This window comes from Salvia splendens, chromosome 6, assembly GCF_004379255.2.
Source record: "Salvia splendens isolate huo1 chromosome 6, SspV2, whole genome shotgun sequence".
NCBI lineage: Eukaryota > Viridiplantae > Streptophyta > Magnoliopsida > Lamiales > Lamiaceae > Salvia > Salvia splendens.
The window spans coordinates 10,873,394-10,896,240 of NC_056037.1; the positions used below are offsets into that span (position 1 = coordinate 10,873,394).

Genomic DNA, 22,847 nt, shown 5'->3' on the forward strand with positions numbered 1-22,847 from the left:
ACCAAAAAGAGATACTATATGGTTAAGTGATGAATGTATACTACTGTAAATTGTAAAATGTGGTAAAATTACTAGAAAGCTATAAATTGGTGTATTTTTTTTATAGCTCACGTTAAAAATAGAATTTGTCCCAAATCAGTAACACAAGGTTGAATGGTTAAATAGAACTATAGACATCATCTTTTATGAGATAGAAGTAGCCTTGTTTTCATCGAAAAATTTCCCAAAATGGACATAACACACAACTGAGTTCTAAGGTAAGGCAAAATATACCTAAAATCAACCAAAAGTTCATAAGCTGCGAATACAGGTTTTACATTTACAGTGCAAAGCCTCAAAATCATGGAACCATATACTTGATCACAAATTCAAGAACCGTATTCATCTCAGTCAATACATACATACAAAGCTTTCCACTCAACATAACTTGAACCAACAAATCAGTCATTTTGAAAACAGAAAGACACGAAATAAATAATTTCTCTTTTCTCGAATTTACAAATATTTGACTAGCATATATATAACACCAACCAAACCGACAATCGCTATCACTGATAGAAGCAAACACATGCAAGAGCAGCCGCCCTTAGTCCGCTTGTTCAATATTGCAAGCCTCTTCTGTACTCGCTGTTTGATTCACAAAAATGAAAACAATGAAAATAATTTAAACCTTTTTATTTGCAAAATATTAGGGGAGGAAGGCAAAATCGAAGGAAGACATAGGTCTGCATTTACACACATATATAGAATTTTTTTTTAAACCTATGTAATCAGCTAATCCTTCAACGTACACAATCTTATCAATCAATCATACTATCATACAAGCAAACAGCCCAACATCACTTTAGTTTTAAATGTTGAACTTGTTTAAGCATCTATCCTTCAACTACTCAACATTATCTATCAACATATCACATTAGTTAACATCCTGACAGTGGCCCATATTGATGCACCCTGATTTTCGTTTTCTTAAGCACATCCCCGGATCTGGGAAAGTATCATCTAGAATCTCTTATAAAGCTAGTATCGCAATATTACGTTGTTTTTTATGATTATTCTCACATTATTTAAACTGAGATGAAAGCATTAGTTTCAACATACTACGTTATGCAAATGATTTAATATTAGAGGAAAATCCACAACGACCACATAATTAACAGCAAAAGATGTGGATATACATATACTAACCTGTAGTCTGGAGTCCGTAACCTCAACATGTTGATCAAGATCATCCTACAAATCAACAGACATGAACTTCATTATTACAAAACATTATGACTATAATTTACGAAATCAAAAAAGAAAAGAAAACTTACAATTAGTCTTGTATGAAGATCAAGTTCTTCATTCACTGCAAGTGCAATGTGTTTAGTGCTTATGACTGTCTCCTCCAATTTTTCAAGACCCTCATCTTGCTCTGCAGGGTCATAAGAATAAGAATCAAAATAAGAGGGGGAAAACCAAATTAAGTAGAAGATAGTAGCTAGAGATACTAGCCTCTCATGACTTGTCTTTGAAGACCAACAACCCCTTGATTGTCAAGGCCACTTATTCTGCTCATTGCATCAGCAGGTTTTATCTCTGGACCAAGTAAGCTGTCTCTATTAGCAAAGTTTGACATGTTTAATGTGGAAGCCAACTGAGTTACTTTTGATCTCAAATTATTCACCATGTCGCGTCGACGATTCATTTCTTTCTCTGTCCTGCATAAGGAAGAAAGCAGGACCAATACACATGATGAGAACACATTTACAAGTAATCCAAGAGTCATCGCAACCCAAGCACGGGAAGTTATACTGTCAGAGAAAGTAACACTAATTCAAAAAAGAAGAAATAAAAAGGAAAGATAAAAACAATTGGGAGCTCATAAGTTTGCTAAGCCAACTATATCACATTATCCTACCAAGCCAGGAGCCGGAAATGAAATTATAGTTGCTAGTTTGGCAGTTCAGATTCAGACGCATCTGTAGCATAACAAAGATTAGCTGTGGATAACCATTTAGGGCTTGGATTGTGAACTATTACTAGAGATTAAGCCGCAGTTGAAATAAGGGAAGGTAACTAAAGTGTGTGTAACCAATGGGAATGCAAAAGCAGAAAGATGAAGATAATACCGAATTTACTAACTTAATTTGAGTCTTACAATAAGAGATATTTAAGAGAGAAATTAAGCAACTTACAGAGATTGCTTTCCATGAAGCTTTTGCAGAAGAGATTGTAGGCTATCCAATCTGGTTCCCAGTATCGTAATTTTCCTCCGTATGGTTGATGCATGCCGCTGTGCTTCTGACCCAGAAGGTGGCAGTGAACTTCTTTCAGATATCATGTTAGTGATATCATCAGCAAGTCTAACTGCTTCATTATATTCCCTTACCCATGCATCACCCAAAGCTGCCATTGTCTGACAAAAGATAACAAACCATTCACAACTGAGTGACCTAGGCAAGAGCATGGAAGTGGGCCCAGACCCGCTTTTATTCATTTTTTACTCTCTGCTCTTCCCCAAGAGCACAACACCCACATTCATGCTCTTCCGAAGGACATGCTCAAGGGTACCACCATTCTATTATTCAATTTAAATAAAAATATTTCCACAATATTAGAATGCATTAAAAATACCCGGAATACTATTAAAAATTACATAATTCAAATCCTAAAAATTAAAAATTACATAATTAAAGTCCTAAAAATAAAAAATTACATAATTAAATTCTTAAAATTAAAAAACCCCACTACTCGTCGCCGAATTTCGCTCAAATGTGTTTGATTAGGTCTTCTTGTAGCTCAATGTGGGCTTCGGTATCGCGCATTGTGTGTCTTGTTTCGATCCTCTCTCGCACTGTCGTATGCACACCTCGGCGTGTGGGAGATCTTGTTGTTGAGCTTCCGGCTTCATCCTCGTCGTAAAAGTTAGCCGACATCGGTCATTCGTCGGCTATAATCATGTTGTGCAAGATAATACACGTGTACATGATGTTGGCAATATTCTTAGAGTACCACAGCCGAGACGGAGCCTTCACAATGTTGAATCGGCCTTGAAGGACCCCAAAAGCTCTTTCGACGTCAAGCAGACTCTTGACGCTTTGCAAAAAGAACCTGTCTCGGGTCTTGCGCATTGCTGAGCGTCTTCACAAAAGACGACCACCTTGGTTAGATACCATCGGCGAGATAGTAATCCATGTGGTATGGATTTCTGTTGACGGTGAAGTCGACCACCGGTGCCACCCCATTCAAAACATCATTAAAGAGTGGTGAAGAATAGAGCACGTTCAAGTCATCGTTGGATCCGGCAACACCGAAATATGCATGCCAAATCCATATGCGGTAGTAGGCGACCGCTTCAAGGATAAGCTTTGGGCCGCCGCCTTTGTGGCCGCTTAAGTGCTGCCCCCTCCAAGCATTCGGGCAATTCTTCCACTTTCGATGCATGTAGTCAATGCTGCCAAGCATACCGGGAAAACCGTGGACTTTTTCGTGAAGATGAAGCAACCGTTGACAATCTTCGGCGGTGGGTGCCCGAAGGAATTCCTCACCGAAAGCAAAACGAATTTCGTCCCAAAAAATTTTGAGGCATAGGATTCCAGTTGACTCACCCACATGCAAATACTAGTCGAAGAGGTCAGTCGTTTGCCCAGTAGCAAGTTGTCGGAGGGCACAAGTAGACTTCTGCAACGCCGAGAGACTTTATCGACCGGTTGCGTCTCTACGTGATTGAAAATATTCAACACGGGCGGACAATGTGTTGACAATATGCATAAACAACCGTTTTGACATGCGAAAACGGCGCCGGAAGTAATATTCCGAAAACCACAGCGTGTCGAAAAAATAGTCGGCAACGAGCCTTTCATGGGCTCCCTCCCGGTCCCGAGGAATGTAGCGGCGTTTTGATCTAGTTGGTTGAGGAGGAGGGGCGGGGGTGGCGGCGGCGACATAGGCTTCATAGGCGGCACGATATTGTTCATAGTATTCTTGTTCTTCGCGCTTCGATTCAGCCATGATATCGATGAAATCCATTTTTGAATTTTTAGAGAGGGTTTGAGTAAGAGAGGAAGATGGATGATGAATGTGTTGTATGAGAAAATGGATGATGAATGTGCGGATTTATAGATGATTTTGGGATTAAAATTTTTTTAATAAATTCAAAAAAATTTCAATAAACGGATATATTATTTTGGAATCCGCTTTTTTTTTTTGGTATTATTTTCGATTTTAAAAAAAGGAAATTACATCGGCATTGTCGTTGGCCAATTTCATGCTGCCACGTCGACCTGCACAGCAGCACGGACGTGCTCTTATTATCGAGCAGCGCCGTGCCATTGGCGCGAGCACAGCAGCGGACGGGGCTGTGTCGCACCACTGGCACGGCCGCCGTCCGCCCCGGAGAGTAGCCATGGGGATGCTCTAACCTCAATAAAATCCAATACAATTTTTCACAAGATACAAGTGTTCATACTCATGAAGGCATTGATACTTCAAAATCCTAATAAACAATTTAACATAAAACAGATCTCAAATTAATGCCCTCATCCAAATTTAATCGGCAACGCAGCTGAAACACAGGTGATGTGTTCAATTGCAGATACAACACACAAGGTTCAAAAGGCAAATCGTAAGAAAAAGAATAGATGATCGTTTTACCTTGTAATTAGGATTTGACTCTTTTTGTGGTCGAACCCGTAAGAGATAGATTCTGACAGGACTTGCACGAAACCTAGAACAATATTATGATTTTCTTTCAATAATTTTCAGGGAAAGGGGGGGGGGGCGAGACGGGCGGCGCCACCGGCTATCGGTCAAAAAAGTCGTACGTCAACCGTCGTCTTCGGCAATTGAATTTGCACCACAAACTGCACTTTTATATTCCTCGACTTCTTTCTCCTATACTCCACTTTCTAAGCTTCCGATTTAAAGAATAATTCTAATATAATTACTCCGTTAAATAATCGTGAAAAGCCAACATATAATAATAATTCCTACAATTTCACACATGCCATGTATTCTTCCATATTTTTTATTTTTTGATTATCAACCAATTTTATAAACTTAAAAAGTAAACAATAACTCAATAAGTACTACTACTATAAATAATAAAATGATTTCATTAAAATTCTAGAAAATTTACAAAAATTAAAAAATGAGCTTTAATGTGCCATGCCCTCCACCGGACACCACCACCCCCTCCCCTGCAACGTGGGGTTCCGCTTACTATAAGTTCACCCTTCTTAGGCCATCTGCAACGTTGTCTCTTATCCGTCTATTAACCGTCTCATCCCTTAACTATTCATGGGCTTCACTGTACTTTTCACTCAATCTCTTAACTAAGAGACAGAACCTGCAACCCTACATCTCTTATCTGTCTCTTAACCATTTCTTAACTTACTATTCATTCAATTTCATTTTTTATTTTTATTTCCAACAAATTCAATTAATAAAAACACATTTCATTAAATAAAATAAAATTACAACTTAAAATTCTTAAAAAATTAAAAAAAACATAATTAAAAATTCTAAAAAAATAAAAAATACATAATTTAATTTCTTCCGCCAAATTTTGCCCAAATGTGTTCCATTAGATCATCTCGGAGTTGGGCGTGGGCGGTAAAATCGCGTGTCCTTGCTCGAATAGACAACCGATCTTGCAAAGACGGATGCACTCCACTGCGAGGCGGACTACTTGCGGTAGAGCTTCCGGGGGTTTCAGGGTCGAACCAATTTCTCGCCTCAGATCCTTCATCGGCGACAATCATGTTCTGCAAGATTATGCACGTATACATGATGTCGACCATACTCTCCATGAACCACGTACGAGCCGAGGCTTTGATAATGTTGAAGCGCGCTTGGAGAACCCCGAACGCCCTCTCCATATCCTTGCGAGCAGCCTCCTGCTTCTGCGCAAAAAGAGCATGTTTTTCGTTTACCGGCCTGTTGAACGTCTTCACGAAGGTTGGCCACTTCGGGTAGATGTCGTCGGCAAGATAGTACCTCATTTTATACCGCCGGTTGTTAGCGATGAAGTTGATGGTCAGCACTTTACCATCCAACACTTCGGCGAAGAGGTCGGATTGGTTGAGCACGTTGATGTCGTTGTTCGATCCGGGGACCCCGAAGTACGCATGGGGTGGGTGCTTTGTGGCCGCTCGTGTATGACCCCCTCCACGCCACAGGGAAATTCTTCCATTGCCAATGCATGCAATCGACGCTACTAAGCATCCCGGGGAATCCATGCACTTCTTCGTGAAGGTGGAGCAGAACCTGACAAACTGCCGTGCTTGGCTTTCGGAGAAATTCGTCGGTGAAGGCTGCACGGACGCCTTTGCAGAATTGCATCAAGCACATTCTCCCAGTGCTTTCTCCAATGTGGAGGTATTCGTCGAACAAATCCGTCGTTTGTCCAGTCGCAAGCTGATGGATTGCAGCAGTACATTTCTGCAGCGCCGTGTGGCTGTGACGGCCAACAGCGTCGAACCCTTCTTGGAAGAACTCTTCCCGGGCTGCCAATGTATTTGCGATGTGGAGAAATAGCTGTCACCGCATGCGGAAACGGCGACGGAAGTAGGTATCTCCCCATACCGGGTTATCACAGAAGTAGTCGCGTACTAACCTTGCGGCGGCTTCCTCCCGGTTACGATGGATGTAAGTCTAGGATCGTCTTTGGGGCGGCACGGCTTCCTCCGCCTCCCTACGTCGATCTTCTTCAAGTGATTCTTCCATTATTCGACGCATTTGCTCAAATGGATCCATGAATGTATTCACTTTGGTAGAAGAATAAAAGAGATGATTTGAGATGAAAATTGGAAAGGAAATCTATCATAATATAAAGTGTCAGTTTGGTGAAAAGATAATGATACCCTTTTTGGAGGGAAAAATGAGAGATGAAGTGGCTTTTATTTCTTTATTTTATTTTGAGTATTGTTCAATAAATTTCTAGCTTCTTGAGAAAGTTTCGAAACACTTTTAAATAGAGTCTGCCATTAGTTGAATCTACATTTATGTATCATGAACTAATTTTCTAACTTTATGATTGCAAAATAGGGGGTGGTTCTGCTTGGAATCCGGTGATGGCTCCGGCGAGAACTCCGGCAAAGGCTTTGGCAAAGGAACAAACATATCAAATTAGCAAAAATCTATGTAGAATCTTTCAATTTATACATTTCTGAAACTTTGAATAACTAAATATTGGTTTTAGATTCTATATTCTGAAACATGAAAAAGATACTTCATCGGGGATGAGGCCAGCGCCGGAGAAGCATGGCCGGAAAGTAAAGGCAGCGGCGGCAGAAGGGACGGAGGCAGCGGCGACGGCGGAAGGAACGTAGGTAGCAGCGGCGGCTGGAAGAGAACCATCCGGCGGAAGAGACGGAGGCAGCGGCGGCGGTGCAGGAACTGCAACTCTGCAAGAGTCATCCGGCGACACCATGGCCGACCAAACAGGCAGTTAAGCAGGATGGAAGGAAACCCGGCAAGCACGGCGGTGGGCGTGGCGGCGTCGATTGGCAGAGAGAGGGAGGTGGCGAGGCAAGGCAACGAGAGGGAGGTGGCCAGGCTGATTGAGAGAGAGTGTGGAGGCGCAGAAGAGGAAGAGAGATGCGTGATTGGGAGAGAGATGGAGAATAGGGAGGCGCAACTTTTATCGTAGGGTTGGTAGGGTTTATTTAGGTTTTTATTGAGTTAGAATTTTGGAAAATTTTATACTCCATTGATTGATTTTCTTTTTAATTGAATATAGTCCTAAATTAGGTATTATTGTGTCTTAAAAGTTAGATTTAATTTGGACTATTAATTTATTGGATTTAGTATATACTTCATATATATTTTTCATTTTTTTTACAATTTAGTTATAAAAGTAGTAGTATATGTTAATTAGCCTTATATTTGGATTAAAATTGGAATTGTGCTATAGAGTTTAGTTTGCCTTCCATTTATTTAGGTTAAAATTGCAATTTAATCCTTTATTGTAATATTTTTTTTCTGAATTAATTCACAAGCTAAATGACAACACAAATATGTAATGTTTACAATTTTCATCCTATAATTACTCAATCAAAGTTTTCAGTTCATATATTTTAATTAGTCTCTAATTAATTAAACAATACTACTAAAGAGTTGTATACACTACGAAATAAGATGAAATTATATATATATGTAAAATTAAATCTAACTTATAAAGTTTGTATAACTTCTAAATATAAGAGTAGTGTAAATTTCATATTATTCAAAACAAATAAGATGCATAAAATATTATCGTTATTTTAAGTGGCAATTTACTTTTTATACGTGTATGTGGTGGGAAGTAAGAAATTTATTCTTTCCAATATTAACAACTCATTTAGTCTTTGGCCATATATATCAAGTTATGCAATGGTTTGAAATTAAATGGAAGAAATAAATAGTCAACTAAAATGTGATTATCGGATAATACAAAATTTAGTATACATAATTCTACAGTTAATTATACAGTTAAATTTAGTATACATAATTCTAATTGAGTTGATTTTATTTTATCTATTATAAATAATTACTATGTATTTAGTCTTTGGTCATACATCATAAGTTATGCTAAGGCATTAAAACCTATAGTGTTAAAGATCCATTTGGTACTTACTATTATAATATTTGTTGCGATTTAAGTATTTTTTTATTGAGACATTTAGTTTTTTTTATAAGTTATTATTAAGATAGTATAACTATATAAAATTTTATTTTAATTTTATTTTGGATGAAAGAAAAACAAATTCTCTAAACTTGCATAGTGCATGTATTCAAGAAAAGTTAAAATATTAATTAAGTAAAATGATAGTGTTTGGGTGATGATATTCATAGGATGATATTGTGACAAAATAATTTGCGTCATGAGATAAGATTGTGGACACTAAAGGTAGTATGAAAAGATACAATTTATTTGATTTGATTTCTTTTATGAGATAAGATTTTGTTCTTTATAACTTTGATTCCTATTTCTCTTCTATGCTTCTTAAAATATTATATTTATGTACATTACTCTCTTCGTTCAATAAAAATATAGGCATATAATATGCTATGGAAATTAAGATAAAATTTGTAAAGTATGAGAGGGGGAAGAGTAGTTGAAGTAATGTTTTAATGATGGTATAAGTTATAATAAGTTATAAATAACTTGGTGTATATGGGTAATAAATTGGGATAACTTTCCATAAATGACAATGACCATATTTTTGTGCGTACTAATGTAATAGTTGGGTGAAAGATATAGCCATACATGGTTTATGGTTTTATATATTCATTTATTTTGTATTTATAATTTGAAACTTTTATGTCCCGTGCATAGCACGGGTGTTAATACTAGTGAAGGTAATTTGAGAAGAATAGATGTGTGTTTGTGTGTAATGAGGATGAAATAGGAGTATTTATAGAGTAAAAAATATAAAAAAAGGAAAATGACCGTTTTTAATTTTAATTTTTTTTATTAAATTCGAATTTTTTTTTAAAATAATTTATTGCGTCTGCGTGATGAAGCCCACTCGCGGGTCGGCGAGTGGGCGTCACGCATGGCGCCGGAGCGCTCCACGTCACGCATGGCGCCGGACCCTGCAACGCGTCCCGCGCCCGTCTCGTCTCGGAGGGACGAGATAAGGGACACCCGCGAGACGCGTTGCAGGTGCCCTAATGGCATGACACTCCTCCCAATGCTGGTTACTAATGACCTATACTGGCGAGCGATCGGCTAACGCCCGACATTCACAACTGGCCTCTCGTTGGTCGCATTAGTCGCTCGTCAGCAACTAGGCCGGGCGCTAGTCCATTATCGTGGATGCTCTTAATAAAATGTTAATGTTTAAATTAGAAGTACCTAAAAGTACTGCTCCTATTGTTTTTCTGCCATCCATTTCCAGAAGCTGGTCAAAGCTCTAAAAAGGTTCAACGTAACCCTTCATATGTTCATAATTTTGTTAATGTTAGAGCATCTCCAATGGCGGACGTCCGGTCGGACGTGCGCGACGGGCGACCGGGACGTCCGCCATTATGGCAGGGGAGGTCGGATGCGGACGTCCCGTGAGGACGTCTGCGCGACGGGCGGGCGAACGTCCGCCATTGTGGCGTGGGTCGGACGTCCGGGTCGGACGTCCGATTTTTAATTTTTTTTAAACTCTATATATACGGCTCGTTGAATTTTTTTTCAAATCATGTATGTTTTTTTTAAATGAAGTTGTTAATTTTTCCCGTTCGTATTCGTATTGAAATTTTATTTCCGTAAACGTAAATTGTTTTATTTGTGAATTTGTGATTTTTTTTATTGCAGGAAGTCCTAGTGGGAAGGGCGATGGGAAGGGCAGATTGTGAATGAGAATGTCCTAGTGACGTGGCGGGAGATATTTTTGGGATGTCCTAGTGGATGTCCGAGTGGGACACCCGCCCATTGGAGATGCTCTTAGCATTGTTTTATGGCACAATAGATTATAAGCTACATTAGTGAGTAATCTTTGCACTCACTAAAAAGGAATGATAAGTTGTAAAGTAATTTAATAAATTAAATATAAGGGCGTGTTCACTACATCCCTTGTGGGTACTCATTAAATGAAACAAGGGCATAAATGTGTTTCCTGGGCCCATACAATTCACATACTAAATGGGCGTTCATTGACTCTTAATTGGGCTTCAGATTTGAGGAATTGCATTTTGCCATTTTTTTAACCTGCCTTTTTCCAACTGCCAATGACAGGTTTGCCCCTAACACCATTCCATGAAAACTATTTGCCGCGCACATACGAACAATTTAGCGGCAATCGAAAATTGAACATTTTTATGAGGCGTAAATAAAGCTTGATGATTTTCTATTTAAGAACACATATTTGAATAAGTGGACTACCCCGGTATAGAACAACATACCTTGGGGCACCTTGAAGCCATTATACCGGGTAACTGCATCTCTAAGAATACGGGAGTCGCCAGCAGACCCTTCCCACCCGGCTAGTAGATACACGAATTGCATGTTTCGATCACACACGGCAAGGGTATTAGTCGCAATTTGCCCCTTTCTGGTTCTGTATCGGGGCTTGTCTTCATTGCTGACGAGTACGTTGATGTGTGTTCCATCAAGAGCACCAAGGCAACCCTTCAATAAAAAACCAAAATTAAGTGAGCCAATTTAGGTGAACAATTGTATAAAAATAACTTGTAGGTTCACAGCTGATAAGTGTATTACAAAGTATAATACCTTAAACCATTTCCATCTATGATCTGTGTTGTTTTCGGCGACGGGAGTGGGTTTGGAAATCAGCACCGAGTGAAGGCTGAGAATTGCACAAAGCACGTTGTGCACAATGTGCGAAACAGTGGCCCCAGATCGGAGGAAATGGAATTTAACCACATGGTTTTTATCATGATGAGCAAGTACCCCCAAAAACATGGCAACATGTTCCTCGATTCCTAAACATCTCCCGATGTGCAGGCCACCCCGCGCATGTAGTATACGACATAACCGTCCAAAGGTGTTGCGGTCCATTCGCAATTTGGCGATGCAATCCGTATCACTAGCATGCACAAGTCTATCTAGGTGCTCCACTTGCGTAGGGATTTTTTTCAATATACTATACCGCTATGCGTGGTCTAGGACCTTTCTTTTTGCCAGCCGAGTGCGGGCATTAAGGTAATTGTGCAAGAAATAGGTTGTTTCAATACGATAAAGTTGCATAATGTCCTCCAATACCATGACCAGATGACCGTGTTCACTTGTGCGGCTAGACATTCCTTAATTGCAGAAATTGTGTGGATACCTCTACAATTGCACTGGCAAAATGACTTAACAGATACGTGCTCAATGATAAAGTAGCTCTACAGCAAATTACAAAACAATACAAATACGTGCTCAATGATAAAGTAGCTCTAGAGCAAATACGCATTATAAACGATATCACGGCACAAATTTAAGCACAACATATGCCATCCAAATGCTAAGAATTTACAGACATATACACTCTGTATCACATCACACACAGCTTCACAAATCCAAAATTTTTTAGAACACAACACAGGATATGGAGTAGATGGAGAACCGACGACTTACTTGTGGAGGCTGGAGTAGAGCTTGCAGATCCTAAATTCGTCTTGGATGGGTAATTTCACGCCTGGTACAGCCGTCGTTCTCTGCGACGAAACACATAATCAATACAACACTTGGAGCCCGTATCTTCGTCTAAGTTAGGGGCCTGTTTATTGCAGAAAAAATTAACCTGAAGCAGCGTTGTCGAGAAGTATGATGATCAATTTTCCTTGAGTAAAATGGCAGCGGCTCAATAATAAACTCGAATTCGACTCTGAAGCACGAATCGGGGATCTAGCTTCGACGATTTGCGAGAACACTGACCTTAATTCCGCCTCCGTCGATGGCTGCGAACTACCCAGTTATCGCCTCCGTTGTAGAGAGTTGGGGCTTCGGTCTTCCTCACAAATTGAAGAAGTGATTTCAAATTAGGGGTGAAAACCGAGCACCTCAGGGCCACATTCGACTTTTGCCATCCAATTCCTGATGCGGTTTTCGATGACATTTCAATTAGCACCATTTTGTCAATAAATGCTATTGCCTTATTTACGGAGAACAGTGCGGGCCTTAATAAAATGCAGGGCTATCCTCATTTATATCAAGACTAGTGAACACCCAAATATGACCATAAATGAAGCATAAACTGTCTATCTCTAAAGTAGTGAACACGTCCTAAAATGTATTGCTTCATTTTCTAATTAGTAGAAGTAATTTAGCTGTGCCCAAAATAAAACCCATCACTTCCAAGTCGCAAGAGCCATCGACCTTGAAGCTCTCCCATTTGCAGTGTCGAAATTACACCAAATTCGACCTGGATTTTGGAGGCAGAAGAAGTTTCCGCAATGCTCTGATGCTCAATCTCAAAATCCTTCGTTAACTCGAAGGCCATACCTTTACGCCTAGGAGTATCAGATTTCGAGATGTCTGACCTAGACCGCCAAATTGAACAGTTGAAGAGATGCGAGCCGCTCACCGAATACCAAGTCAAGGATCTCTGCCTCAAAGCCATCGAAATCCTCGTCGAAGAGAGCAATGTTCAACGCGTTGACGCCCCCGTCACTGTAAGTTTCCAGAGGACCAAAGCTCCTCGATGTGTGCTTTATTAGCTTTATTTTTCATATGAATGGAGGTACACCTGTATTTGGAAACTGATAGTACATACCTATGTTTGCGAATATTTTCGAATTATTGACCGTCTGGTCAGATTAGGTTTTGTTTGTGCATCTTTTGAAATGCGACGGGATGTTCGGGGTTTGAACTGCTTACATTGCGAATATTTGTTGCGTGCATATCTTATTTTAGATGCTGAGGGGCTAGAGATGTCTATATCGTGTCAGCAATACGATAATCGGGGTGAGTACTAAAAGTTAAATAAGTGGCGATTCATGAGTACTTAGGGATTTCTAAAAGTAGAATTTTCTAGGTTTCACTGAGTAAGTCTATATTCAGATAGTTGATGCTTTTGAAGAGCGAGGGGATGAGAAGCTGCAATAGATAGGTTTAAGACGTTCAATTTATTTCATTCTCATTTGATGATTGTGGCTGTGTTTGATCAAATATGGGGTGACTTTAGTACCACAAAGCTGAGTAGATTCAATTATTCAAATGATAATCGTAAGAACCAGCTTAACCACATATAATTTGACCACTAAGAATGTATACCAAATAAACTACATCAGGATGACTCTAAATAAGGGATAAGGGCTGGTAAAATGAATTTTCATGTACCGTAGATGACATGTAGGTAACTGAAGTAATAAATAAAGTAGACTTTTGCACCTTGCCTTTTAGGATAGTTGGGCATTATCATTGTGCTTGCATCTGTTTCCCTTTGCAATCAGCTCACCATTGCCAAAAGAGAATTGCCTTGGTTAAATGGCATAAATGCTATTCCAACAATAATTTTACCTCACTTTTCGTCTAGGGCACTCCTAAAACGCTGGCTGGAGTTCTCACCTAAGGAAAAAATTGATAGTTATTTTAATCCGGAAATATTTAGACGTAATGTTTCCAAACATATAGCCCAAAGCCTTTTCCATCTAGATATGCGTACAACTATAATTATTAAAGTGATCACCTACTATATTAGAGTAGTAATAAATTATAAATCCTAGAAGGATGGGAAAAGTCACTACCTGTATAAGCTGACTTCAGATGCATTCTACGACAGAGGTGGGCCTTCTGATTTTATCTTCGCAAACCATACCAGCTTCACATATTTGGAGTAGTTGATATTTTCTTCTAGGAAAAGGCGGAAAATCTGATTTCAAGCTGTTTTTATTAGATTTAGACATCCAAAACCACCGTACATTAGTATGACTTCTCCCATTCTCGCTCAGATGGAAGGAAAGTTAGTCATCAATCCCTCTACATTTTGTCTTTCATGGTCGGTTGAATCTTCTTAGGGTAAGAGATCTGCTAGGACTAATTATGTAGTGAGTCAAAGCAGATTTTTGTTTGTTATCCATGCACCATGAAGAGGCAAGGCAAGGCAGGGAGGTTGGATAAGTAGGTTAGGACTCAAAGTCGGTTTCCCTATATATATTTTACACGTAACTTCTTAATTTAAATGCATAATTTTTTCTGTCCTTAGACGGCATTATATCTATTTGATTAGTATGGTTTTTTATGCAATTTTTTTATAAAAACTAATAGTTGAGTACTTGAGTACTAAAAAAAATAATGCATTTATAAATCATAACATATGATAAAAAAATACACATGAATTAAATTTCAAAAACATATTAAGAAATTAGGGGTGGGGTGTATAGCCAGATTTTGGTCTTTTTATCTTGTAGAGTTGGGTTGGTAAGGTTCCTCTCTTGGGTATGGTTGGTTTGTCATTTATATGGTTTACTATAGTAGAAATTGTGATGTAGAACTTATGTAGTACAGTGTTTATATTGAGTATGGACAACAAATTCAAACATCCAACATAAAAATTACTTACAAATAGAGTTTCATATGCTTAAAGTTTTAAATAAACACAATTGCAGTGCTGTCTCGAGGTTCCTAAATGATCTAGTTTTTCAATATTCTTTTATCTTGCAACTGGTGACCTATGACATTGATAAAATAATAGTTTCTTGAACATATACTCCATGATATGTTATTAATAACTAAAGTGAAACATGAAATTGAGGATTTCAAATGCCTGAGTCTCTTTCCGTATAATGTATGCAAAACTCTTTTACAGACGCACGTAAACACAAAAAAGAGATTCAAATCAGGTTGATGTAGAAAAGGAGAAGTTTCTACATCAGTGATCTAAAACCCCGTCCGAGTTCATAATTTTCAACCCAAAATGTATCCTAAATTGATTGCAAACACAGTCCCATCCTAGCCTCTAGATTGTTTCTCCATGGAAAAGAAAAGGCATGGGTGAAACTAGGCTAAGGTAGACTATATCCATTATAATCCTTTCACTTTAGCTGTTGTCTCTCCAGATTTGACAGTATTGTATAATTCTTGTTTTGAATCTATTGGTCCCATGATAGGGTTTTAATACCTTAAAACAATGGTTATGTAGATTTGCGGAGACATACATGGGCAGTTCTATGACATGAAAGAGCTTTTTAGAGTTGGAGGTGATTGTCCAAAAACGAACTACTTGTTTCTTGGAGATTTTGTTGATAGAGGATTTTACTCCGTTGAGACATTCCTGCTTCTGCTTGCCCTGAAGGTACATGCTTATTAACTTTAATATAAGTGGACAAGCATTTTGATGAAAAATTTGCCAAGACAGTATGGACATTCGCTAGCATTTAAGTTGTTAATGAAAACAAGGATACCAACATACCATCCTAATTCCACCAACATACGATGCAATGACAGGTACGGTATCCTGATAGGATAACACTTATCAGAGGGAACCATGAGAGCCGACAGATAACTCAGGTTTGTTTTTATTTCTTTGTGTGGCATTGAGATCTAATTCAGTAAAGTACTCACCGACGTTATGCTCTTCCAGGTCTATGGTTTCTATGATGAGTGTCTACGGAAATACGGTTCTATCAATGTTTGGAGATATTGCACCGAAATTTTTGATTACTTAAGGTTGGTATCTTCCAAACATTTGCTATGCTTTTCTCAAAAGGAACTGTTAACTTTGTTTAAGTTTCATAAGGTGAAGCTTAAAAACACTGTAGAAAATTTCACTATTAACTCTGGAATGATTTTTGAGTCTCACTGATGTATCATTTATTGTTTATATCTCATGCAGCTTGTCAGCACTCATTGATAATAAAATATTTTGTGTTCATGGTGGTTTGTCTCCTGCGATATCCACATTAGACCAGGTTTGACAGTGCGTTTGTCAACTGCCGTCTCCTTATATTTTTTCATTTCATTATTTGCTAACATTGTTCATGTTCCAGATTCGTACAATAGATCGAAAGCAAGAAGTACCTCATGAAGGTGCCATGTGTGATCTTCTCTGGTCAGATCCAGAAGACATTGTTGACGGATGGGGTCTCAGTCCACGTGGTGCAGGCTTTTTATTTGGTGGAAGTGTTGTCACTACATTTAACCACTCAAATAACATTGACTATATATGCCGTGCCCATCAGCTGGTAATGGAAGGTTATAAATGGATGTTTAATGAGCAGATAGTTACAGTCTGGTCAGCTCCAAATTACTGCTACAGGTGCTGATGCTACTAGTCATAGTTATTACATGAATTTTTCTTGAGTAATGCAAATATATAATGAATCTGTTATGCTGCAGATGTGGAAACATTGCTGCAATTCTTGAGCTAGATGAAAACCTTGAAAAGAAGTTTCGTGTATTTGAAGCAGCTCCGCTGGTATGTGCATTCTTCTATTACACCACTCCCTCTGTCCCAGCTAAGATGACACATTTCTTAGTTGGCACGAGAGTTTAGGATTTGGTAGTTAATGTGTGTAATTGGAGAGAGAAAACATGGGGGTGGGTATTAAATGAAGAGAGAAAGAGAGTTGAATTTAACAATTGTTGTTTGCAAGTCTGATCTGACCTATTGAAACATATGGTGTATCTTAGCATCTTGGTTTGCAGCTAATGTTGTTAATGATTGATATGCAGGAATCGAGAGGAGCACCGGTGAAGAAGCCTCCTCCTGATTACTTTTTATAAGAAAGATAATTCATTTATGATTGGTAACTTTGAATTCTGTGGTGTTGGTATTACAAGAATTTTGGCTCGAGCTCCCCGGAATGTTAGTGAAACATGGAACAAAGGGGGTAGTAATTCGTTTTGGTGGTGGGTGAGCTTACTTAATTCTTTTGTAATTTTTTCACCAAACCAATTGTTGAGTATAGTGTTGTTCTGACTTTTGGTACCTCACCATTTTTCCCCTCCTAGAAAGGAATTAAAAGGATTATGAGTGGTGGTAACATATCTCAAAGAAGGATAATCCCACTTTTGTTTGTGACCATTGATTTGAATTCCCTTGATGAGCTTATTTGCATAGTATGTTGATAAAGTGAGATGGATTGAAGAAAATAGCTCTCCATTAGTGTAATTTTTTTGGTTCTCTAGTACTTAGGGCATCCGTAATAGAGCTGCAACATGATAAGTGTGGAGGTTTTGATGTCGTCGCTTCATATCTGTGTTGGTGAGGGGTGATTGTATTGGCTTGTTCTGGGGAGTGTCTTCTCTGGCGTCTTGGTATTCCGTGTTGTTGTCGTTCGCCATATTGTGTGGCCTTTGGATGATTTTTTTAAGTTTTAGATGTGTTTGACGGGTGTTGCTTTGGTTTGGCTCCTGCCTATAATTGAAGGCTCCATTGGTTTCACACTTTTTTCAAAGCAAAAAATTCAATGAAAAAAACAAAGATCATGCAATGTTAAGGAAAGGGGCATAAAAAATTTAGGAGAGAGAAAAGAGGTTAGTTTTAAAGGTTGAATGATTGTGATTTCTCTGTTCAAAATTTATTTTTTTATGATTTTTACATTAAATTAAAGATCCTATGATGATATTGTATTTAACACGCATATTGAATATTATTCCATAAGCAATTTGATTAAAAAAAAAATCAAAACATACAAAATGAGAAGAAAAAGAAATAATTAAGAAAAATATAAACAAAACTAAAATTTTAAAAACTTCTTTGTTGCTGAAAGATTCCCAAAACACAAGTCAGGGATGGTCATGCGATCCTTGAATAAATTTCAGTATGTAGACTGCTATACAATACATTTCAATCATAGACCACAAACTAAGAGGCATTCATTAAAAAACTGCAATTCAACATACTAGTATTATACAAAAGATCATAATATTATACGAACCTGCAATATAACCCTACCTAATTGCACCAGAATGGACATATGAATCATGAAAAGAAACAATGAAAGAAATGTAAACCAAATAAGAACCTAAAAGAAGAGTCTTCGAGAAGGCAGCTTATTAGCATTGACGGACGAGGCAGAAGAGCCGAGTGCCACTGGGGACTTGCTGCTGTTTAGGCTGCCTGCCTTCTCCAACAGCTTTGCACCCCTTGGGTCAGTCAGAAGTGTCTTTTGAAATGACTGAGTGAACCCAGTTGCAATAATAGTAACGTGTATCTCTCCATTATATCGCTCATCCACAACTGCACCAAATATAATATTCGCAGAAGGGTCTGCTAAACTCGTAACAACCTGGAAGCCAAGGCCCACAGCAAGATTTTGAGAAAGAAGAAATGTATATAAGATATCGAAAATTATGATTTAAGCTTGTTTTTTCACAGTGAGAAGTTAATGCCGTACCTGCGACACCCTATTCACTTCTTGAAGTGTTATATCCTTTCCACCAGTAATATTGTAAACAACTCCGGTAGCAGATTGGATGGAAGAGCCAATCAATGGAGCCAGTGTGGCTTGTTCGGCTGCTTCTTCAGCACGGTTCTTGCTAGAGGAAACACCCACTCCAAGCATAGCAGTACCAGAATCTTTCATGACTGCCTTAACATCTGCAAAATCCACATTTACCAGACCAGGTATCTGCAAGAACAAGAAGAGTGATTGAGTTCTCCTATAGGTTAGAATACTGAAACATTATTGCTACACTAACCTCATCTACGAATGAAGGTCTTTTAATTTCACTGTTAAGACAATATTGATCACAGAAATCTCTGTTCTCTCCAAGATGAATTTGTAATTGGGAAAATCATAGAATCATTGTCCCCCCCCCCTCTCTCTATCCCATATTTAGTTAAATGAGGGAAGCATGAGACAAACTGAACTAGAGATAAGCTTGAGCATCAAGGATTTGCTCTGGGAGGGTTAATTATTTAAAGAGAAGGATATGTGGACGAAGCGCAACAAATTCATATTAATACTCACTGTGATTATATCAGATATCCCTTGGACACCTTGACGGAGAACATCATCAGCTAGGAAAAAAGCATCTTGAAGGGGGGTCTGTTCATCAGCAATATCCAGAAGACGATCATTTGGAATCACGATAAGTGTATCCACATTTTTCTGCAGCTTTTCAATTGCTTCAAGAGCCTGAAAATAACGTTGTTGCTTAAGTGACGGAGAGGCAAACTTCAATTTGACGAGTGGATGATATCTTTCAAAGATATACTCATGAATCACTTTAGAGGGCAATAATCTTATGACTGCTAAATAAACTTCTTGTTCCACCCTTCATGCGAAATGTTGCATTCACAACAAGTAAAAGGTAATTGATACTTGTTGCTCATTAAAACAAAAATGTCCCCTACCTGTGTAGATCTTTTGCGTCCCTCAAAGCTGAACGGGTAGGTAACAACACCAACAGTCAGGTACCCTGCTTCCTTAGCAATTTGTGCAACAACCGGAGCTGCACCAGAACCTGTACCACCCCCCATTCCAGCAGTTATAAACACCATATCCGACCCCTTGAGAGAGTTTGCAATAGCTTCCTTCGACTCCTCTGCAGCTTGTTCACCCAAAAGTGGGTTTCCACCAGTACCTACATTTCAACTCATGTTAACATTCGTCGCAGCAACACCATCAAGCAAGCTGACAGGTTAACAGTACACAAAACAGCAGCTGAATCAAACAATTCAGTTTGCAAAAATGTAAAGACGCTAACCAAGTCCACGAGTCAAAAGCTCCCCAATCTGAATAGGATTCTCCGCAGCAGATTGCAGAAGAGATTGAGCATCCGTGTTTATGGCGTAGAAGTCCACTCCCTGTCCAGAAACGCAGATACACAATCATACATCTTCAACAAAGGGCTTGAAATAGAAAAGCTTACATTTCTTCAAATTTTCAATAAATAAACTTCGAACAGCAAAATAATCAATGAACAGAAAAGAACAAAAATGAAAGCAAAAGAGACAAAATTTGACCAATGATTAAGGCTAACAGATATTGAATGCCAAGCAAATAAGCCATCAAAATTCCATATCGAAAACACACAAATTATAAAAAATGAAATTGACAAAGTAGGGTTGAGGCGAGGAAACCTGCAAGCTACTACCAATCATACGATTGACGGCATTGTTGCCTCCGCCTCCGACGCCGACGACCTTAATCTTGGCGGAGTCCGTAGGTATGAAGGAGCAGTAAACCGCAGTGTGGTGGCGTTTGGAGGTGTAGATATTTCTGGAGCGATGAGTTGAAGAGATGTTGCAGCGTGCATTTTTGCTTAGCAACGGCGAAAAGCCCACGGAAATGTGGGCCATGGACGAATGAGAGTGTGATAATTCAGAGGCTGGATTCGAAATTCTGAGAGTCGCCATTAACGCTCAAAATGAGTGATTTTCTATCTTTTTCGTTTCCGCCGAGTTAACAACTGTGGACACTGTAGTAGCTAAGAGAAAGGGCAATGCTTTAATTTCATTTTTATTATTAATATTTTTAAAATCCTATTTTTCCTTTCTAGAAAAGAAGGCCATATGATCATTTTAAATTTTTGAGTATATACCATTCTTCTAAACATAATACTCTTTCTTTGTTCATTATATCCATTTTTCATTTTTGAACGTCCTTACTAAAATATCTTCTTTTATTTTTATTAGTTTTGAATGAAATAAAATGTATTCCACTTATAAACTGTCTCATATCTCACTTATAAACTCAGTTTACTCATATTTTTAAGATTAGATGAGACTGCGTAGGTGAGATGAAGTATTAATTTTGGTTTGTGTAAAATTTGAGAGAGAGAGTCTCTCCCAATAAATAGATGGAGATAAGAAACCAAACTGAGGGATTTTTTTATGGTCCGCGAACTTTGTCAAATTATCATTTTAAGTTTGTGAACTTTGAAAAAATATTTGAGGTTGGTTGATTAATATCAATTGAAGTACTATTTTCAAGTTTTTTTCGGACAAGAATACCACAATGCCTAGAAGGGTAGATAGTTAAAGAATCTTAAAATATCTTTGAGATATAGATACTTGTAAAAAATTACTGTCACATTCAATAAATGATACTTGAATATTGATATAATATTTTTATCATTAAAAAATATATTAAAATATTTTATTTAATTAGATGTTCTACGAGTATTGTCTATCAACTATGACAGAAAATAGTTATTTTATATACATGTTGAAGGACCATAAAAATGTTCCTAGTTAATTGCTTTATTTAGTTAATTGTCTTTATCTACTTAATTGTTCTTTGTTCTTAGTTAAGAAAAATCAAAACCCATCATTTTTAGTCTAAATAGTTTTCAACATTGCATCATAGTAATCATTCTAGCATTTTAGTCCTTGTGGATGGATTGATAATATAACTTGACACATGCTACATGTCCCGTACACTTGTGGGTGACATTTTGATTGCAAAAATAACATGAGTCAATCATTTAAGATGGAAGAAGAAGAAGAAGAAGGCACCGTAGTTGCTTCAAGTTCCAATAAAAGAGACAAAGAGAAGGGAAAAAAACTCCCTTAATCTTAGTGTTGAGGCTCTCCAACCACATTTTGGGAAGAAGCTAAAAGATGTTGCAGAAGAGCTCGGAAGTGAGTATAAACTTATTGTTCAATCTTCTCTGAACTTAAATGCATATTATCTACCGACATAAATGTAGTTAATTTGTTTTTACAGTTGGAAGATCAACGATAAAGAGTGCATGCAGGGAACTTGGCATTCCAAGGTGGCCAAATAGAAAACAGCACCTTTTCAAAGAAGAGAGTGCTGGAAATTCAGAACATAGTGTGTCACCATCAATCGGAAACCTGCATCCATTGGATGATGTGACGGAAACAAACGCAGACAAGGTGATTGTAAAGGTGAAGTATCTATGTCATTAGGATTGGCAGAGCTTACTGAAAAATCTGGAGATGGGTAGTTTCAAATTGAAATACAAGGATGGAGATGGTGATGAGATCTTATTAACCAGAGCTGTTGATTTGCAAGTCTGTCCAAAGAGTCGATGGTTCGATGACATGTGCAATAAAGACAAGGATTTGTTCAGTTTTATGACTTAGTCTACGTGTAACTTATTTTATGAAATTCGTGTTCATGGGTTAGATTCAATGACACTCCCAAATGTCATCCCAATCGAAGTTGATGTTCTTATTATCAGCAATTTTAATCACTTAATTACTTTTACCTTTGACATATTTTGTCTTTGATTTGTTGGGATACTAGTGAAGTTTTTCACTCCAATTATGCATTGAGAAGTTAAATTCATTTGGCTTTCAGTGATTTCAGCAAAATCCAACTAGTCACTTAAGCTCAAGCACTAGGCAAAGTTTATATTCCAATTCAGTATGTTTGTAGATGACAAGTGTTATGGGGGAATGTATGCCATTTTCTATTGTAGTGTTGGAGATAATGGTGTGGAGTTCTGTTAGAGTAACGAGTAAGAATGTATGGTGTTAATGTAGCGAATGGCGCCTAACCCACAAATTCGATAACAACTACTA

At 38.1% G+C, this 22,847-nt stretch overlaps 3 protein-coding genes across 3 annotated transcripts; 1 reads left to right on the forward strand and 2 right to left on the reverse strand.

Annotated features, from left to right (window-relative positions):
* Positions 1-270: 270 nt before the first annotated feature.
* LOC121807193 (syntaxin-51-like) lies at positions 271-4,901 on the reverse strand. The gene is made up of 6 exons (XM_042207405.1): positions 4,639-4,901; positions 2,181-2,401; positions 1,498-1,703; positions 1,317-1,417; positions 1,189-1,233; positions 271-627 (listed from the first exon to the last, which is right to left on the reverse strand). Exons 2-6 carry the CDS (start codon positions 2,396-2,398, stop codon positions 496-498), a joined length of 702 nt encoding a protein of 233 aa, XP_042063339.1. The 5' UTR covers positions 2,399-2,401; positions 4,639-4,901; the 3' UTR covers positions 271-495.
* Positions 4,902-12,657: 7,756 nt separating this feature from the next.
* Positions 12,658-17,497, forward strand: LOC121809324 (serine/threonine-protein phosphatase PP-X isozyme 2-like). Its single transcript, XM_042209893.1, has 8 exons — positions 12,658-13,077; positions 15,546-15,698; positions 15,851-15,913; positions 15,987-16,072; positions 16,239-16,314; positions 16,393-16,661; positions 16,742-16,820; positions 17,078-17,497. The coding sequence occupies exons 1-8, from the start codon at positions 12,937-12,939 to the stop codon at positions 17,126-17,128; spliced, it is 918 nt and encodes a 305-aa protein (XP_042065827.1). The 5' UTR covers positions 12,658-12,936; the 3' UTR covers positions 17,129-17,497.
* A 704-nt stretch (positions 17,498-18,201) lies between these two features.
* On the reverse strand, positions 18,202-20,776 carry LOC121810079 (cell division protein FtsZ homolog 1, chloroplastic-like). The gene is made up of 6 exons (XM_042210976.1): positions 20,436-20,776; positions 20,060-20,159; positions 19,707-19,936; positions 19,321-19,488; positions 18,745-18,978; positions 18,202-18,636 (listed from the first exon to the last, which is right to left on the reverse strand). Exons 1-6 carry the CDS (start codon positions 20,709-20,711, stop codon positions 18,373-18,375), a joined length of 1,272 nt encoding a protein of 423 aa, XP_042066910.1. The 5' UTR covers positions 20,712-20,776; the 3' UTR covers positions 18,202-18,372.
* Between the last annotated feature and the right edge of the window lie 2,071 nt (positions 20,777-22,847).

Bases quoted from the DNA above. Each gene is read 5' to 3' on its own strand.
- LOC121807193 (XM_042207405.1), bottom strand. From the start codon at position 2,398: ATGGCAGCTTTGGGTGATGCATGGGTAAGGGAATATAATGAAGCAGTT. The intron at 1,234-1,316 runs GTAAGTTTTCTT...GTTGATTTGTAG, and splicing joins ATCTTCATACAAGACTAATT to GATGATCTTGATCAACATGT. The intron at 628-1,188 runs GTTAGTATATGT...TGAATCAAACAG, and splicing joins TTACGGACTCCAGACTACAG to CGAGTACAGAAGAGGCTTGC.
- LOC121809324 (XM_042209893.1), top strand. From the start codon at position 12,937: ATGTCTGACCTAGACCGCCAAATTGAACAGTTGAAGAGATGCGAGCCG. The intron at 13,078-15,545 runs GTAAGTTTCCAG...ATGGTTATGTAG, and splicing joins GCGTTGACGCCCCCGTCACT to ATTTGCGGAGACATACATGG. The intron at 16,821-17,077 runs GTATGTGCATTC...ATTGATATGCAG, and splicing joins TATTTGAAGCAGCTCCGCTG to GAATCGAGAGGAGCACCGGT.
- LOC121810079 (XM_042210976.1), bottom strand. From the start codon at position 20,711: ATGGCGACTCTCAGAATTTCGAATCCAGCCTCTGAATTATCACACTCT. The intron at 20,160-20,435 runs GTTTCCTCGCCT...GTTTCTGGACAG, and splicing joins TGATTGGTAGTAGCTTGCAG to GGAGTGGACTTCTACGCCAT. The intron at 19,489-19,706 runs GTAGGGGACATT...CGTTATTTTCAG, and splicing joins GACGCAAAAGATCTACACAG to GCTCTTGAAGCAATTGAAAA.